The sequence below is a fragment of the Haliotis asinina genome, chromosome 12, assembly GCF_037392515.1.
Source record: "Haliotis asinina isolate JCU_RB_2024 chromosome 12, JCU_Hal_asi_v2, whole genome shotgun sequence".
Lineage (NCBI taxonomy): Eukaryota > Metazoa > Mollusca > Gastropoda > Lepetellida > Haliotidae > Haliotis > Haliotis asinina.
This window is the reverse complement of record NC_090291.1, coordinates 48354428-48374647: the sequence shown is the minus strand read 5'-3', so window position 1 is coordinate 48374647 and position 20220 is coordinate 48354428. Positions and strand designations below refer to the sequence as shown.

At 37.2% G+C, this 20220-nt stretch overlaps 1 protein-coding gene across 2 annotated transcripts; it reads right to left on the bottom strand.

The window, feature by feature from the left end:
- Nucleotides 1-3553: 3553 nt before the first annotated feature.
- Nucleotides 3554-19549, bottom strand: LOC137257963 (cytochrome P450 3A24-like). 2 transcript variants are annotated; one of them, XM_067795484.1, is made up of 15 exons: nt 19462-19538; nt 18962-19058; nt 18249-18301; nt 17810-17906; nt 17125-17253; nt 14552-14640; nt 13280-13431; nt 12857-12987; nt 12428-12509; nt 12071-12228; nt 11126-11214; nt 8624-8761; nt 8013-8163; nt 7324-7419; nt 3554-4325 (listed from the first exon to the last, which is right to left on the bottom strand). In XM_067795484.1, the coding sequence occupies exons 1-14, from the start codon at nt 19533-19535 to the stop codon at nt 7330-7332; spliced, it is 1530 nt and encodes a 509-aa protein (XP_067651585.1). In that variant the 5' UTR covers nt 19536-19538; the 3' UTR covers nt 3554-4325; nt 7324-7329. The 2 variants fall into 2 exon arrangements, with proteins under 2 accessions (XP_067651585.1, XP_067651584.1); XM_067795483.1 differs by lacking the exon at nt 3554-4325 and having other exon boundaries at nt 6854-7419; nt 19462-19549.
- Between the last annotated feature and the right edge of the window lie 671 nt (nt 19550-20220).

The following is a 20220-nucleotide window of genomic DNA, read 5'->3' as shown; positions in this document are numbered from 1 at the left end:
GTGTACTTCCGGTTCTCATATTCCTAACTGCGAAGTATGATTACGCCGTGCAAGGAGTTTCCGTACTGTCACATGCAATGAAGTCATTTTGGCACGACAAGTCCAGACATTCGAGAACAGCTCGTGGACAAGCGAAATAGCGATGTTCTTTGAGGTTATGGAATGGGTCGAGTGGTGACGATAGACAAATTCATTATCTTGCGTTTCTTTAAAGAAAAAGTGTACACGAAAATCACTTTTTGTGTATGTAAACCAAAATGGATTTTTCACTTGCATAATCTCAATGTTTGAAACTATACACTTCTTTTTCTTGCAATGAAAGTATAACCCGCACTGAAAGTGCTGAAATGTTTATGAAATAAATGAGATTTATTTGGCACAATCATAGAATCGGAATATATCCGAGACTCGTCAAACCATTTCCTCAAAGATTGAAAGATATGTATTTTCAATATTTGCGAGAACAATTACCTAGTTTAAGGAAATATTTGACACTTACCTTATCTGTAAAATAATATCCATATGGAATTCTATTCATCAGGTTTAAATGTTTAAAAAATGGAGTAAGTTTAAGGCGATTGCGATCTTCATCGCATGATCATGAACTTTAAATTGAGAGAGGTAGATACGCAAATGTGAACAGAAGATAACTTGAACTTGTCGGTTATGTAATTCAAATGCAAATGAAGACGATTATCATTTTCCCCTTGTATGCTGTAACTACAGTAATCTTCGAGGCAAGTATATAAAAGAAACAATGCTAAGTACGTCCAACTAATACGCTTAAGGTTTCCTTAGTCCTAACTAGTTCAAATAATTGGAAGCCCGTCCATGTAAATTTTCTACGCATTTGTACATAGAAAGCACATCTTGTCTTGAATGTGTAACAACGAATGTATGCAATCTACTATGGACTTGGGGCGTTTGGAGTAGTGCCTGAATAAAGACTGAAACTTCTGGGAACAGGTCAAAATGGCCACAGGAAAAACTGCCTCTCTGACCCTTGTCAAAATGGCCACATAAAAGAATTTCATATCAATAAGTATTGTTGTTGAAATGCTTTCTTAATTGGTACTTTGGGATTGTTACTTCAATATTTTCAGAAGTTTATTTTTTTCACCCTGTACTGTCAGTTACTTCTGAGTATGGTAATTATAGAACATATCGGAAAACGTTATCCGTATTAAAAGATGCAAAAATAATGTATGGCTATTTTGATTTTTTTCTATGGACATTTTGACTTTTTGGTATGATTATTTTAACTAGGGGTTTGTGGCCATTTTGATCTTTTGTTTTTGGAGTGGCCATTTGGATGGTGACAGTATTCAAATACACGAACGTGTGTTTGTTGACATGACGACTCTCACTGGTCCAACTGAATGGTTTCCTGCCAATCTTGTGGGAGTGTTGTGGTGATTGTACGTGCGCTTTCTGCAGTTTCAGGAAATACGACCATAAATCGCCAGAAACAATAATATTATATCTGCATAACTAATCAACGTTCACCTTTAACACGGGGTATATTATTTCACATCTTTGAAAATATTTTGGTCTCACGTTTTTGGTTGTTCATATGTTGTTCAGGGAATTATTGGAATCAAACAGGAATAGAGTTATCGTTCCTTCTTACGCCACTATGAAATCCTTCGAGAGGGGTACGAGGTGCCATTCGGCTTGACCCGGAATAACACGAGTTGGTTACAAATGTTGAGGTTTGTGGCCATTTTGACATTTTTGTGGCCATTTGGATTTGGATGTTTTACGGTCATCCACCCAATGTCTGACTGTCCTTCTCAGACACGCCAGGTCTCTCTGTACAGAATGTCCCCGTTCACCCAGGGTCAGTCAGGATGATGTGTGTACACACTATGAACCTCCCCAGGTTAGGAAATATGCATCCTGACAAAAATACTTCCAGTCATAACTGTGTTTTCCTTATTTCTGAGATAAAGTTGGTTTAATTTTGTTAACAGTGGTTCGATTTTACTTCACCCTTCCTTTTACAATTTGATTTTTGAATCCCATCAAAGAATCTGTAAACTAGAATCTGTAAACGATAACGGAATAAGAGTAACGGTCCTCTAGTTTGCCGGCTATTTTCAGTGAGTAATTGTTACCCATAATCTCATTTCGGGGATTTGAGTGGTCAAGGGTTCGAACTCTTTAATTACATGGCACCAACTTGTTTTGAGTGTCCTGAAGCTGCGAACACCGTCAGTGAAGTTCTCAGTTATTCCAGGAACAAACACAGCGATCATCAAGATCAAGTTCAGTTTCACACTGACACTATTCTTGCCTCGTTGAAGACCATGCATTTTATCATCAGGATGAAATATACAAAAACGTTGAATTGCTAAAATAACAAGATCGAGTGAGTGAGTTAATATTTAACGTCACATCGGCAATATTTGAGCCATATCGTGACAAAAACCATTAATATTGTACATAATAGTGAATGGTAAAAATCTGTCAACGATGGACAGTAAAACAACTGGACTATCACAATTAGCATTGACACTAGCGTGGAAAGTTAAAACTAATATCACTATTTGGCCAATGCAATATAAAAACAGGTTACAGATCGCCGACAACCGAGAGTAGATCACCATCCTAGGGACCATGGGGACATACAGTACCTTTGCTACCTGTATGGACCCTAGTTGGACTTACATCATCTCATCTGCCGCTGGCGATTGTACGAAATGCTAGCCAAAAATAAAATAACAAAAATACTACGTCTAAAAATCCCGGTAAGTTTAGTTTTACTTCAAATGTTTGGGACGTACCCTCTTACGAGAACAGTAATTTTACAATGCTTCAAACCCTCTTTGAGGGTACATCAATTAATATTCTCAGTTACCAATCTAAACTAGCAATAATAAAATATTTACCTATTTCTAAACCATGTAACAAATCTGCCAATTCTTTTAAAAATGCAATAATTAAATGGGAACCAAAGCAGGTGTGAGTGAGTGAGTTTAGTTTTACGCCGCACTCAGCAATATTCCAGCTATATGGCGGCGGTCTGTACCAGATAATCAAGTCATCAATAACATGAGCATCGATCTGCACAATTGGGAACCGATGACATGTGTCCACCAAGTCAGCGAGCCTGACCACCCGATCCCATTAGTCGCCTCTTACGACAAGCATAGTCACCTTTTATGGCAAGGATGGGTTGCTGAAGGCCTATTCTACCCCGGGACCTTCACGGGTCCCAAGATAGGTGTAGCCAATATAGGGTTCTATAGCATGTTATTTATTAATACCTTCTTGAGTGTCCTATTTCTTCTGCAACAGATCACGGACGTAAGATCTAATGACTGCTTAATAATATGAGTGTGGAATAAAGTGGAGTCACAGATTTGTTGAGTGCTGCCTTCGCGGTAAGATCGACCATTGTCTTCCCAGAAATGCCTACGAGGCTCGGTAACCAACAAAAGACGATGTATTGGCACGTAGCAAGATCATTGTACAATTCAATCATTTCTAATAAAAGTGGATGTTTACACGATAAGTTGTTAATCGCCGGAAGGCAAGAAAGAGACGCTGAATAGATTATATATTGTTTATGTTTGTGAGTCTTTGAATATATTTTAAGGCTGTTAATAGGGAGTTGTAAAAATAGAGCAATAGGGAAGATATTGTTCAGGATATAATGATAGTGACACAAGCTACAGAGCCACCATCCTTGGACCCATCTGCAAATAAGGATTTATATGTATTATATTATAATTTAATTGACTAAATTCTTTTTTATATTGTAGTTCATTAGTTTCTAATTATACAAGTCCACTTGTGGCCTAACCATTTGCCAAGGAGGAGAAGAAAGAAGACGGTAAGGAGACATATTCTCCAGCTCAGTGCCGGCGAAAAGCTTAATTCTCAGCCCAAGAGGCGGAACAAGAGAAGATTTCTTCTTGTACAAATCTTCATAAATCGGGTTAAAGACAGTTATATGCACGTTTTTGACTCAGATATATATGCTAATTTTATACGTCGCTTTTCAAGAGATGGTTCATCAGCCTCGACATTACAGGCTGCCAGCAGGTGATGTTCGAAAAGAGCCAAGACAAAGTCTTAGACATTGATTATGGACAGAATCTAATAGTATTCGGTTCACCGTATACAACAACTGAGCCAAAAACATTCTTCGAACGGAGGTGTCGGAGAGTAGCTTGATCACCTCCCAACTTTGAATTAAACAAGCAGTGATAGTAGTAGTAGAAGTAGTAGTAGTAGTAGTAGTAGTAGTAGTAGTCGTGGTGGTGGTCGTGGTAATATACTGAGTCGATAAAGAAACTTAACATTCTTTCTTCAGGGCACTATAAAAGAACAAGAGATGGTAAGATGGTTAAATTGTTATTACTTCATTGCTGAGATCTGTGTGATGTACTCGATACACTGACAGTGCCACAATCAATTCCATTTGGCTACATCGCCGTTCCAAAACATGGATATATTTTTTACCGTTTTGTAGCACGTGTTTTACATGTTTGTGCTGTTCCTCCTTCTGTTGCCCCCCCCCTTCATTTTACTTTCTCATTCCACTTTATGTGTGTGCATTGTGCTTTCACATTCCACCTTATGTGTGCCTCGTTTCGTTATTTTACTTTCACATTCCACGTTATGTGTGCATCGTGACATTATTTTACTGTCACATTCCACGTTATGTGTGCATCGTGACATTATTTTACTTTCACTTTCCACGTTATGTGTGCATCGTAAAGGTTACAAAAATACCATGTCTAATTTCGTTATGTTTCTTGGTTTCTGTAGATTGTGTTGTGGATAGGTTCACACCTTGTTGAAACATCTACCGGTATAATGAGCTGGACACTAACTGGGTGAGTAACAACAGAATGGGAATTACCGACATTTCATACAATACGTATGCACTGAAAGTTTGTGGAAGGTCGTATCCCGAAAGTGTAGAATTCCACTAGAGGAAAAACGCCTGTGAAAATTGTTTCAAACGCGACTGAGTTCTGGGAGATCACTAGTAGTCAATTGGAACAGTTGCGTTTAAAAACCCTTTGGGGAGTCTTCTAGGCGTATCTATGTCTAATGTGGGAAGAAAACCAAGCTGCAGTATGTCTCATACGACTACCACTTTGGTTAAACTCAAAACAAAGAGCGTGGAGCAGACAAACCTGGAGAGCAATTGCGGCAAGCATGCATTCGAACCCAGAAAGAAAATAAGTTTTAAGCCTCCAAGATTACAGTTCGTTTTTGTTGCTGTTGTCTTTTTAATTTCATTCCTGGGAAAAGTATTTTGTCGATTGATCTTATTTCTTTGTGTTTACATGACCAGAGTTGTATTTGTGTTATGAAATTTGTATTTGTATTATAAAATATAAGTTACACTCATCCATCCATACACACATTCACATCCATTTGAATCCACCCACACCCATTTTCACAAGAAAGGTTACTGGCATTACAAAATGACTGAGCTCTACACAGCCCGCGCCTTACCCAACTGGAACGCCTCATAACACAGTAACTCCGAGTTTCTGTAAGTGTGTTTCTGTAAGTATATTATTCTGGAGTATCTTGGGGGATGTAGATGGATAAGAAATACAGGGTGTCACACAACTGCCTGTACAAGCAAATGCGGCTGTGAACTACATGTGTCTGATTGTGGTCTCTGGGTGGAATGTACAGGTCAAAATGTCGAAGAAAACCAGAATAGATGAGTGGGTCCAGCCTACAACTACATTTCTGAGTTTTCTCAGGCCGTTCTACTCTTTACTCACGCGGGATATAACTTTCATTGATGTCAAAACTCTAAGGATCTTTTCACCACTGCTAGTTCTCCCTTAATTATTGTTTTTTTTTAAAAAGAAACTGATTTCATGATTGAATTTTGATGAATGCGTGCTGTAGATAGATGTACTTTAATGATTGGTAGTATAAATTAGAAACTGGTATTGCTAGTGGCAGTATCCTCAAAGGGGTTAAAGTGTCATAAAAGTATTGTCCTCCTGAGAGGGTACGTAAGTCCCCAAATCTTAACAGTTTAATGTTTGCTCGTCAACAGTGGCAGCACAGCAGTCTCAATGTCTCAATGACGTCACCAGGGGTATCACAGCAACCCTGTTAGACTCGCAGCATCAAAGGCAGCACACCAGTCTTCACAGGGTGATGGCATTTTTAGAAATTGAGGAGTCTGATAAGGACAAACTTCATCCAGGTGGCACGGCGTTCATCCAGGTGGCACGGCGTTTCTTCACGTTTCAATACAGATCGCATACTCTAATTACAGAGGTTGTTCATCCATAAAGTTTGTCCTTATCTTCACTGACTCGGTTATGCGTTGAACAGTGCCCTATATTTATCGGAAGAAAGATGGTTCACTCTCCGAACCATCAGATTGTCTTGTCGATATGACAAATTGACATAGAATAGTCATCAGTTCAAGGGAGAGGGAAATGGCTCGAAACTTTCTTAGATCATTAAGACTCAAGTAGAAAAGTGTGTAAACAAAATTCAAGTCCAGTGTCTGTTTCATTATGTTTTCCGGTTTCGTTCGCTGCCAAAAAGTTGACACTGACTTAGTCGCAAACAGGAATAAACTCAACAGTTTCGGTTTTGATTGTTACGGGGTTAAAATCATCTTGGAGGTAGTCCTCTATGACACCCTGAGGCAAGTGGGGTGTTTGCTGAGAATCTGACTCGCTTGATATCGTTTCTGTCTTTACCTTGCAGCTTCCATTTTGCTATACTCAGTGTTTATCACAAATAAAATGAATTTAGTGGTTGTATTATTCTCGTTAACTATGCATTAGTTAAACGGAAGTCACCGTGGAAGATATCGGTGTGATACCAAACAAACAACAAAACAATAAGATATAATTACCAGATGTATTATGAAACTAAAAACTTCCACAGACCAAAGCAAATGTACTACCTTGGCAGTAATGTGATTATAGTGTTCAGGACACAGAACTAAGAGCAGCAATGGTCATATCTACCCTTGGCTAGGTATTCAGGGTAAGAATGGCCTCCACACAATGCTGGTATTCTTGCTAGTTGAGATGAAATGTGTCTTGAGAGGAAAAGGTTAGCTCCCATTCTGTACTTGCACAACATCTACCAGATGTTTCCATCCATAATGTTCTCTGCATCAGGAGGGGTGAAGTACATTCTAGAATTCTGTCTAAATATAGCACCAATGTAATTACAGACCACACTACAAACCCGTATTGTATGTTAACAGGGACTGGATATTGCACTTGAAATAGTATTTCTCTGCTATACTGCTTTATATCAACGCTGTAAGAGTCATACATGATGAACCAGGTTTAAGAAAAGTCTCACAAACACTTAGGCTTTGTCCCGGAGTTCAATACTCAGCTTGATGGTTTCTTTTGGTACAAGTCTTCCAATGGGCAGGTACTCCACCTCAACAAGTTTCTGTAACGAAGTGATGTACCCTTCATATATCTGTGGTTCTATTTGTGGTTCTATCTGTGGTTCTATCTGTGGTAATATCTGTGGTTATATCCGTTGTTATATCTGTGGTTATATCCGTGGTTATATCCGTGGTTATATATGCATGTAGATCTTTGTAACCTCAAAGGAATTCTTATGTATATGGCATATGTTTTATCGATTGCGTTAATATTTCCAAGTTCAATTCTGTAAAATCTTTCCAATATGAAAGTATCAATCATCAGGAATTACTTAATAAACAAAATGCAACTTTCTTCAAGATAGATAACGCAATGTGAAATAAGGGGTAAGATTTAGTAAGAAGGTAGCCTCCCATATTCTGCTTACGTGGTGATCTGTTTGTATATAATCATGAAACGTGATTTCTGATCGGGCAGTGTAAAGAAGCTGGGATACAGTTTCTACGATCCGGTAATACATGTATATTTATTTGTACGCAGATTGATTCAAAGATACCAATTGCCTCACACAGAAGATTTTCAAAGGTCTGAATGAAAAGCTTTAGAACGTTTTGGCTTCATAAAAGAAACATAAATAGTGCAAACGACACTTACAGGCACATCATCGTGCGCGACAAACTTAACCCTTCTGAGAACATGGATGACGGCAATCTTAATCGTGAGCATGGCTAGTCTGACTGCAAGGCACTGACGTTGACCATAGCCAAATGGAAGCCAAGCAAGTGGGTTGATGTTGCCTTTCCATCTGAAGACGAGCAAAGGATGAAAGATAAATTGTGTGATACTATAATTACGGCACTAGTCAAACTCGTCCTGTGACGTACTAGAATTGCACATTATATGTAACGCAGAACTGGAACTTTCAAGAACGTTCATTTCCATTCTTATATTTAGTACGAGATCAACAACAGCTACATAATACAGTAAATATGCCTTACTGTACCGTCATTTCTAGGAATACATTCTACTGTTGGCAACACATTTCCATAAACTGTTATCTTTAACAAACTGTCGTACTAATAAGAAGACTGAAAAAAAGGTTAGTATGTCTGCATGATCATTTATTACTTCCTTCCACACCAAACTGGCCACCTGATATAACTGTGTTCATAATATTCCAGGTGGCGTTTAACCCAAACTCGTCCACTCACATTTAAACCAGTCTGTAGCTACTGTACACACACATATCATTTTGATGTACCAACCGATCGGGCCGAAAGGCATGTGGATGATCAAAGTAGTCTGGATCTCTCTGTATCTCCAACGAGGGTACGATAACAGTTGACCCTTTAGGGAAAGTGTAACCCTTGATGGTAACAGTGTTTGCTGTTTCTCTGCCAATGCTGCAAATCACACAAATTCCAAGATGAGTAAATCCTTCAATCACACAATGTTGTACCACATGTTTAAAGACACAGAAATACAGAAATGCATATAAGAATATTATTTGACGAATGTTGGCTGGTTTAAACAAGATCAAGAGTAACATCATTGTTTAGGCTTGTATTTGTGTCTAAAATTTACTGAGTTTGCAGAGGTATCTGGTCTCCTCACAAATCCACAATGTCCCACCTACTACATGACCCCTTTGATATTAAAGGGGCACTGATGCGGAGCGAATAATGCTTCTCGCCAACGGTCTAATTACGAAAGCAGACCGCAAATTGGTCAGCGCCCACTCCTTCGACCGTGACGGACAAAGGAACTGGGCTCCTGTCCATATTAGCAAAATTTCTTCACTTAAACAGTCAGGAGGCCGGATGCCCATCACATGCCATTTGTTTAAAAATATCCATGGTATTCCTTGTCTGATCGTAACCATATATCCCAGCAGTGTAGTTCTTTTAGGATGCTTGGATGGTATACTTACTGATCCAATTTGATCCTATTTCTGTGTTTTAACCTCTATATTTAATCATGTTACATGAAAATATGATGTCTACAGGCACGTAGCAACCCATTTGTTTCAGTACGGAAGATTGCAAAGCTTTATATTTAGGTAGTTTTGAGTGTTGGTTGAGCTGTGATAGCAAATAGCATGCGTAAATTTTGGTAGCTATGGTAGCTACAATGGTTTATTATTTATGATAATAAAACACACAGTTGATTTATTTGAATTCGTAAACAAAAAAACGATGACCTTGGCTTTGGTAGAGAAATCTGAAAATTGTCTTACGTAAAAAAAACTTATTTCACTTATTTACCAAAGTACACAGCAAATGCCTGTGTGTATTCCTTATGTAACGAAATTCCGTTGGTATCCTCAAAACAGTTTCGGCCCATAAGTGTTTTCAGGCTGCATGCGACACAGAGATTACATCTTCCTTGCTGTAACTCGCGTTTGATGGTGTAAACCTACACGTGTTATTTGTCATCATTCTCTTGATGGTCAATTCATGAATTTATAACAGGTATAATTAGTAGCAACACCACTTCGGTTACTCAACAAAGGTTCCCATTTGGCATTTCTCCTGTCTGGAGTAAATACTCAACATTATAAATTAAGGTCTGTAATGGCAAATGTATTGTATATTATGTAATATGTGCATGTAAGTGATGCAAGAGGGTTTATCACCTGAGTTACAAAAACAAACATCGATCAAAGGATTAACCGATAACACACTGATTGATTAATTACTTTTGTTCTTCTAGCGGATTTGTCAAAAGGCAGTGTGTGTAGATGACTACACCCTGTCGTAAAGTGTGAGTGCAAAAACAACATCCTCCCTTCAAAGAATTAACCCCCTTGCGTTGATTGATTGATTGCTCAATATTGGTCAACTAAATTACTTAGAATAGTGGACATCATACAATTAGTTGCCAGGTGTGCTATCTTGGGAGACCAATGAGAGGTTTATCTAGTTTTCACCAACGAAAGACGTGAAACGATGTGTTACTTTTTCGCAAATGAGACAGTTGTAAGACATGCGACACAGAGCAGGATTATTTACCAGCTGCAGATGAATGGAATACGATTTCTTTTACGTGGATATTGATGGATACATTCCTGAACAAGGTAGTAGCCTGACACTGTTGCTATAAAATATTTTACGTTCATTGTTTGCATTTTGTTTTAATTTATTTGTTGTAGCATTCAGCAGAATCTGTATGACAGAAAACACACACTAGATCGCGTATGTATGTGAAATAGGATCCACATTGGCAATCTATACAATGTATAAATGTTGCTGTTATGTCAGAAATTTACTATGAGTATGAGCAAATCGTGTGTTCTTTTATTAATTTTCAGAATCATACAAATATGACAATAAACTAATTAGGGTTATGAGACAAAATATAGAGACGTACATTGGCTTCGTTATTTTTCCGTCCTAATAGTTTTTTACCATTTCTACCACTGGCAGATGATTAACCGTCAAAGTGTTTCATTTGTTTTCATCATACATTTGTAATGAAGTACAATTGACTTCACCTCAGTTGACCTGTCTATAATTAAACTATCAGTTGCACATACGGACTGCGCAGCAGAGGTCACGAACCAGTCACGAATTCTGGGATATCATCCGGGTACTCACGGGAGAAAAACAATAACAAAAGTTTACACCAGTCCACGGAAAATGCTCCGCATCAGTGCCCCTTTAAATGATCTTAGAGTTCCAAGACTTGTCGGTTGTGGAGTTAGCGTCAGTTGTAATGATGGTTCTTCGACACAGCCAAACTAGTCTAAATTCTGAAATACTACTTACATGGGTATTGGAGGATACAGACGAAGAGTCTCCCTGATAATGTGATCAAGATACTCGAGCTGTTGTATTTTGTCATAGGTAGGTTCCTCCTGTATCAAACACTGATACGTATGGTAATATGTCACGCACAATATCATAGATTTGAGGCAAGATATCGTCATCCCCAAGGACCATAAATCAAACTATGTATCCTGCTTGCTGATCTTTTTCTTTGACCACGCAAGAATTCCTTGTCAAATATTGCCCAAATGAAAACACCTAATTGGTCAAGATGTTGTGGCAAGCTTTAAGTATATTGTTATCCAGGTTCTTTCCAATGATCTGCGTATCTGTACAAGTGTGAGTGAGTTTTACGCCGCACTCAGCAATATTCCAGCTATATGGAGTAAATAATAATAATCGAGTCTCTACCAGACAATCCAGTGATCAACAACATGAGCATCGATCTGCGCAATCGGGAACCGATGACGTGTCAACCAAGCCAGCTCTTGCTACAAGCATAGTCATCTTTTAAAGTAAGCATGGTTTGCTGAACACATGTTCTACCCCGGACCTTCACGGGCCACCTGTACAGTAAATATAAGACAGCACCTACATGTGTACCACTTCATCTGATTCATTTCATTTCTGACCACAATTTCTATAACGTTTGAGCTAGAATCTATCGACAGTCTAGTTATTTTACTGTCAATTGTCAACATATATCGAGCAAGTTTTTATTTATCAATATGCTACTCTCATAGTCACGATGAAATACTGCTTACGATGTGACTTGAATTTGTAAGTCACTCTCAATAGAAAAGATTTTTACTCTCATTTGCTTTGATGTTGTGTATGAGATATGTGATGAGAAAGGCTACAATGAACACTTGTGATTACATTCATATTTACATTGGCTTAAAATGAGAAATTGTGCCATTCTCTTATTAACGGCAGGCCGCATACATCACCGATTGCTGAATGTATTTCCTCAAAGAGCCTCGTTTGTATATCGGGGTGAGCAGCCAGGATATGTGAAAGGAACGACAGGGATGTTGATATGCCGTCAGAGGAAGCAAAGAAGAGCAAACCCTGTGCATTCATTTCATCAGGTGACATCATATCTGGTGGATAAAATCACACTCTCATATGGAAAAGAAAGATGTTTGTAACTAAATGACAGCCAATATTATTCACTGGGAGGTAAACTATAAAATACGAAGACACTTGAATTTATGACACACAATAATGTAAGGACACGAGCATAGACTACACATTGAGCCTTGAATAAGAATATAAAACACAACTTAAGCGTATACTCACAGTTACATGGACGCTGTGTTTTCCTTTCAAGAATACTATTCTGCTCCGAGTCAATCAGTATTTGCAGAAACTCCACGTTTTTCTACGGAATGGAAACGCCGTTGTGAGTCTTACAGCACAATCGGTAGTATGGTCAACTAACTTGCGTTGCTAGCGATCTCTAACCGCTTTGCGTCTCGCATTGTTAATTCTTAGGATATGCTTTTAATTTTCATTCATCTACTTTTAACAAATCTGTGATAATCTATTAACATCACTGTTCATCTTTGTATATGTATGAATTTGAATTTCAAACAACGATATGGCTGAAATAATTATGAGTCAACTTAAACACAATCACACCCATATAGCAAAACATTGTTATAATTAATTAGTTCTATTTGTCTATCCAGTCTACAGTCTTTAAAACAAACTAATATGGAAACTTACTTGTGAATCTAGTTGCTTTTTCCGTTTGTCAATAATACCTTTAAACAACGTTCTTAAGAACTGGTAAGCACTTCCTTCCAGTGAGTCAATTCTACAAATCGTCAGCAGTGGTTTAATGAAGGGTAACGCAACTGTGAAAATAGATAGATGGATCCATTACATCTAAAAATGACTTTTCAGACGCAGCTGATTATGATTAAAGATATTTTATTCGAAATAGCCCTATTATAGTGTATGTTTTAGTATACAATTGATGTTCCACTCCCTCTTTCACACAATACCGAAAAACATCAGCATTAAAAAAATCCTGTTAGGTGTGTTAAATAAATGGTTCAATGAGGAATAATCGTGTTTGATTTTTAAAACTGACTGCCCAATGTAAACAAACTGCAAAGAAAAGCTATAAGATATCTTGACTCTTACCAGAGAGAAACAGTAAATATCTTTTTAAGAATCCGCTTGAAAACAGCTGAGTCGCGTTGATGACAAAAGGGTGGGTAACATCATTCTGCGAGTTGGCTTGGAGACCAAAGGCTGTCCTTATAATTGTGTTCACAGCATATGGAATGTAGTGACTGGTAACAGAGTGCATCAATATTCAGTATAACTTAAATACAAAACGTATTATTTTGTGAAAGTTTTTAATCGAGATATTATATTCTTAATCTGTTTCATTTGACACTTTTCGCATTCTTGTTAACGTGACATTGAACATGATTTTGATGTAGCCTATCTAAAATCATGTACAATTTGGGGACATGGCATTTAGGTACTGCATGGGCGCTCATCCTTCTCCTTTTTTGAGCACGTGTCATTGTGTCCCAGTTTTATCTGTAAGGTAAGACATGCTCATATTTCATCATTGAAGGGTTCTTTACCTTCAAAATAATTGAACAATACTTTCTTCGGAATGACGTGTTATTAATATTTAAATGTGCTCTTGCTGTGAATAAAATCAACACAACACTTTCCACGATCATAAGGAATCTCTGCATAATATGACTGGACGACTGAAACGGTGTTCTATATCACATTTTATGGGCGCCTTCCCACACAACGTAATTTAGGAGACGAGACCACCCTAAAACGTATAGTAGGGTACACCGAGTGTGACAATTACGTATCCTTAATCAAAACAACTTGTGATCATCTTCTAATATATCCTCAAAAGTTCTCGATTGTATCTGATATTTTCTGTTTTCGCTATAATTACCTGAAAGATGCACATCTATCGCTGGCACATGGGATACCTGAGTTCTATTCCCCTTATAAACACCATGTATGAAACCGTCCATGCAGGTAGCAAAGGTACTGTAAGTCCCTATTGTCCCTTGTATGGTGATCTAATTTCGGTTGTTGGCGATTCATAGCCTGTTCGTATATTGTATTGTCCAAATAGTAACTTTTGACGCTAGTTTTAAGTCTGATTGTGATATTCCAGGTGCTTTGCTGTCTTTGACGACAGGTTCATATAGTATCCACATCCACATTTTAATGTATAATAATGTTAAATATGGCTGAAATATTACCGACGTGACGTTAAATATCAACTCATTCACTCATGTATCAAACCATGATGGAATACAAAAGCAGTTACTGCATGAATTACCCTCAGTATCCTCAAAACACTACTCGCTGTAAGGATCTTACTAGACTGTCTGATCACAGGCTTGTCATGTTCAAAGTAATACATACTCTCTCACAGAACAGGATTCTTGGTTCTCTGCAGCCACGCCCAGGTTTCCCGCTAATACTGTTGCTACAGCGTTGATCTGACCACACATCTGTTAACAAGATGACTCGTGATTAGTATCTCAACAATGTTTTACATCAATTCAATGTTTTACATCAATTCAATGTTTTACATCAATTCAATGTTTTACATCAATTATCTCCTTCCCATGAGTGGGTGGGTTATTATTTATGCCATTTAGTGACGAGAACATGTATATTGAAATGAAAGATGTATACATTATAAAAACATGTCGTCAAAGGACAGTAAAACAACCAGAATATCACAGTTACGATTAAAACTAATGTAGAAAGGTGAAAGTAGTAGCACTATTTGGACAAAACAATATATATATATATATTTGTTGTTTATATGTTGTATATATATATATATATATATATATATATATATATATATATATATATATATATATATATATATACATATATATATATACACACACAACATATAAACATATATGTTGTATATATATATATATATATATATATATATATATATATATATATATATATATATATATATATATATATACAACATATAAACAACAAATCTGTTTTCCGATCATGCTTAATCAATACTTGATAAATCAGTTGATAACGCATTCACAAATATTGATAACATAATTAAATATGTCACTAATGCTCTCTATTTAGCTGCGGAAAATATGAAACGGAAAATCGGTACATTAACGAAAAAATACAAATGGTATTACAGTATATGTGAAAAACTTAAAACTAAACGTTCTGGATCCAGAACAATCTCTTCTAGATTACCGGACGACAGTTCAATTTTTAGAGCTGAACCAAACGCCATATTAACGGCTCTTAAATACGTTCAAAGACATCCAAAACATAAACAATATATTATTTATTCTGACTCGCCTTCTTTGCCTTCAGGCTATTAAAATATATCTTGTAAACATCCACTTTTAACAGAAATTATTGAGTTAAATAATGATCTTGCTACTGGCCAATGCGACATCGTCTTCTGTTGGTAATCCAGCCACGTTGGCATTTCTGGGAACACAATGGCCGACCTTGCTAAAGCAGCACTTAACAAATCTGTGACACTACTTTACAGCTTTAGAACGTGCATCCGTGATCTAATGCAGAAGAAGTGGGACACCCAAGTAGGTATAAAGAAATTACCTTTACTTAGTGAAAGGTGAGGGTCCTCCGTTTTGCACCCCTTGTGAATCACAGTCAAGCATGTCTTGTTTGACTGTGTTGAATATTCCATTATAAGGGATGATTATTTCAAATCTCGTACTATGAAGGATCGTTTTTGCAAAATAAGTTCTCATTTAATGATTGTATTTTAAAAAGAATGAGATTTATTGGTATTAATATCTTATGAGGTTTAATTAGAAACTTAGATTGTTAGTGGCTGTATCCTCGAGTGGGGTTAAAGTACCGTAAATACTGTCCTCCTGAGAGGGTAGTTAAGTTTCAGGGCATTCCAAATAAATTTAAACGTTCCACTTTTTAATCGTAGAATATGTGCAGTTTTAATTTATAGCTAGATGCGTCTCAAGAGCTAGCGACTGAGGGGATGATGTAAATTCAGCTAGGGTCCATGCAGGAAGCAAATGTACTGTAAGTCTCCATTGTCCTCAGTGTGGTGATCTGCCTTCAGTTGTTGGCAATATATAGCTTGCCTTAACCTTGTATTGTCCTCTATGGTTAAACTGTTTTAGATCTATTTACTAGTTTTACATTAGAATCTGTGGTAGTCTAGTTGTTTTACTGCCCTTTGCTGACAGGCTTTTACAAAATACCTTTAGTTATTTTGTATTAAATTAATTGTTCTCGTCACGGTATGGCTGAAATATTGCCGATATGACGATAAATGTAAACTCACCCACTCACTCACTAGATGTATTGATCAACGCTATCACCACGGCTGCAAAATATGTACTGGGATTATGGCTGTCTGGAAACATTTGGAAATATATTATTTGCATCAAAAATTAATGTAAACACACACAAGAAGTCACCAACCCTCGCACCCCAATCATTTGGTTACGCATAACAAATGCATAACCAACGCTAATATTTGTATCACGGAATATAAGGGTGCAAAAGGAAAGGCATGCCTTGCGTCTTTGACAGCACCTGCCTCTTTCATACAGCTTTCACTTACGTACTGCCTCACTCAGTGACAAGGACATGCGTTTGTTATAAGCACTTTTGTATTCTTCCCTGACTTTCAAATCCATTTAATTGCATGGGTCATGTTGCCAAAGGCCGCTCCAAGCAAAAATCACAATGAATAGCTGTTGAGATTCTGAGCTGGGCGATCTGGGTGGAATGTAGGGCTGTAGGAGGTCACAGAGAGTGATATGGTCTGATTTTGGAGAGAGTGAAACAACTCTCAGTGCTTTGTTCTGGATTGATTGCAATCTTCTGGTGACATTTTTGGGAGAACCGGCTCTTTGATGACCATTTGTATATTCATCCATCTGTGTACCCTATATTACGTATGGGTGTACCAGAATATGCCCTGAAATACTCACATGTCTAATTTTTGATCCAGTAAATGCTGCCGTCATAATCCTCCGTAATCTATACCACTGGGTATCTCTTGAAAAGCTGAGCGTTGTCTCTATTGGCAGTGCATTGACATTTATGCTATTTATCACTGTCTGCAATAAACCAAAACAATACTATTCTCACTCAAGCTAAACACACCTTACATCTTTAAGTACAACAATGAGGCAATGTTTCATCCATGTAGTGAAAAGAAATTCTGTGCACAAACAACATATTCAAGGTGTTAAACAACTGTAAATGCTGAGGGTTTTTGTAGAAAACATAAATTAATGTAACTCCGCGAAGTGAATGAGTTCCTATGAATGTTTATACATTCCATAAACCGAGATGTCATTCCCGAACACCAAAACATCTAGAGTTTCACATACACAAGTAAATCTAAAGCTATTTTATTCACAAAGACAATACAATATATACTAGGTTATAGGTTTAGGTGCTATAGCAAAAACAAACGATGCTCGTATACTTCCCAGTACCACATATGCTATTTGTTCTCCAGATGAGAATTAGCAAATATATCATCACACACCATTAAGTATGAATCCAGCGTACAGTTAATATGACGTTAAGGTTGAAACGCTACAAACAAAAAGCAACTAGTCTAACAAAGTACTAAAAGAAAGCAGGATAGATTGTTAACACGCCTACCTTTCGGTTTGTAAAATTATCAAACCTCTTCACAAGGACTTCTCTCAAAATGTCCAAATCATGCACGAATATGAACGGTTGTAACCCAACATACTGCCTGTAAAACAAAACAGATTAAGACAGCTTAATATGTGCTGAATTACATAAAAAGAGAAGATGCTATCATAGCCTTCATGCTTGAGCTTGTACATTCTTAGACATGGAGTTTACATATAACAGTTTTATCATAGAAGCGACAAAAACCTTTACACATCCATAAGAAATATGTACTAAAAGCAGAACAGATTGTGGAATTGGAATCATGAGTAAATATACAGTTGTTGCTTGTAAACAAATCGAATCTGGATCAGACAATTTAGGGAATTGCATTGGACTTGACTGTTGTCACTGATGCATCAAATTTCGAAATACCATGACCATGAATTAGTTTTCAGCTCACCTGTACACTTTCCCATATTGTTTCCGTAGACGGCGTGATGGATCCACCAACCCCTTACAATGCGAAGGGGCGAAATATACTAAGGGGTTCATTAAACTAAAGGAATATTTCAATGTATGATACCAATATTGTAGAACATATACTCTTAAACAGTAGGTGTTAATGAACTTTCAATTTGGATAGGAACAAACGTTTCAAGGACAGACATCTTATGAACGCACCACCATTTCCCTCTACAACCACCCCTAAACACAATGCATGATGTGCACGTGCACAACGCATACACCTGCATGGAATCCCATTCTTGATTTTGACGTTTTATGACTTAGAACATTAACTTTGACACTCATCTTGCATCACACATTTCTTAATGTTTATTTCTAGTCGTTTGTTTTAAATTGAAAGTCGTATACATGTCATACACCAATCATCTTTCAAAAGCGACGACATTCCAAATAACTATGGTTGTAAGGAAGTGCAAATGGTAATGAGATAAGTCTCCTAAATATTTTAACCGTAAATAAAAAGAATTTCCAAGATCCCCAAGAGTATATATGCTAGGAAGGTGGTGGACGTACAAGGGCAACTTATAACTTGCGATGAAGACAAACAGATATGTTGCATCATTGAATAAACTGTCCATAGTAAAAAAATTTAAAAATGTATATATGGTTACTATTAATGCCCAATACTGCGTTAAATGAACAAATTACATTAAATACAAATTGTTTGAAATGCCCGATGAATATTGTTGGAGAGGGTCCAGGAATTCCCGATGTGGAAAGCACGAGCAGTTGCCATTTTCTATATCTGAAAGTAAGTTACTAATTTTAGTTGGGTATTCCAGGTGAGCGATTCGTTGGATTAGTGAAAAAAAGAAGTTTGTTTGTATATGAGTTTGTCGAATACGTCACTCTGCAATATTCCAGCTCTTGCTGGTTTTCTGTACAGAATTGATTTTGGACAAGACAACCCACGTATTCATATCTTGCACATCGATACTGAATCAACCTTTCGATAATCACATCTGGCAACTAGCTTCGCCTGCTAAAGATTCATCTTAACCCAAATCTTCTAGGGTATGTATGAAGATACTCTTGAATCCTAATGATGTCTCCAGGCGTTATCAAGATCACATGTTTAGATCTTATATGGCAATCTCAGGAAGGATTCATTCTGAAATTAGTTGTTAAGAAAAGACTTATGCACTTACATGTACGTCAGCAGAAATATGCCCACAATACAGCAAAGAACAAGAGACGCATCCCAACACCCCGTGAAGCCCATTTCTAACATGTACATATGTTACAGGGCTGTTCGTATTTATATGCACATGCCTGTCAAATAGTAGAAACCATATAAGGAAATGTCGTCAGTTGAGAGTTGATTCTATTGGTCAACGAACTGTTAGTCAGCATGTTGGTATTCTAGTTTGTCAGATTATACATAAAATGTCATTACGTGTATGTCATAAGAGATATGTTTGAAATGAAACAGTCTCCAACCAAATATGCGTAGTGACACGAAAGAAGATAATTGGGAACGTCACTAGAAACATTTTGGTATGAGTCATAACTACTACCTAACATTCGCATCAACCGTGCTGATCATACCAGATGGTACAAGTATATAAATATGTATTAAAATGTCTATCATATAACGGGACTTGAAACTGTGCTGTAAGGTACTGTAATTGAATCTCGAACAAATGTTGAAAACTACGTACTTTTACAATTTTTCTAATTTCGTGATCCACCATTCCTTTTCTTGTTTGAATCACTTGTGAATGCTAAAAAGGCTGTTGGTCATGTAATCAAAGGTGATTTCGCTTTTGTTGAAAATAATAATCTTCATCCATAGAAGTATGGAACTGCAGCATTTCATTTTCCCAAAGTTTCAGAGACCTTAGTTTTCAGTTGATACAAAGACATTGCCACAAGTTGTTTCCATTTAAGAACCATTAGTGATGTCA

Bases quoted from the DNA above. Each gene is read 5' to 3' on its own strand.
- LOC137257963 (XM_067795483.1), bottom strand. From the start codon at position 19,544: ATGTTAGAAATGGGCTTCACGGGGTGTTGGGATGCGTCTCTTGTTCTT. The intron at 19,059-19,461 runs GTAAGTGCATAA...ACTTACTTTCAG, and splicing joins ATATTTCTGCTGACGTACAT to ATATAGAAAATGGCAACTGC. The intron at 14,641-17,124 runs GTGAGTATTTCA...TCTTGTTAACAG, and splicing joins CTGGATCAAAAATTAGACAT to ATGTGTGGTCAGATCAACGC.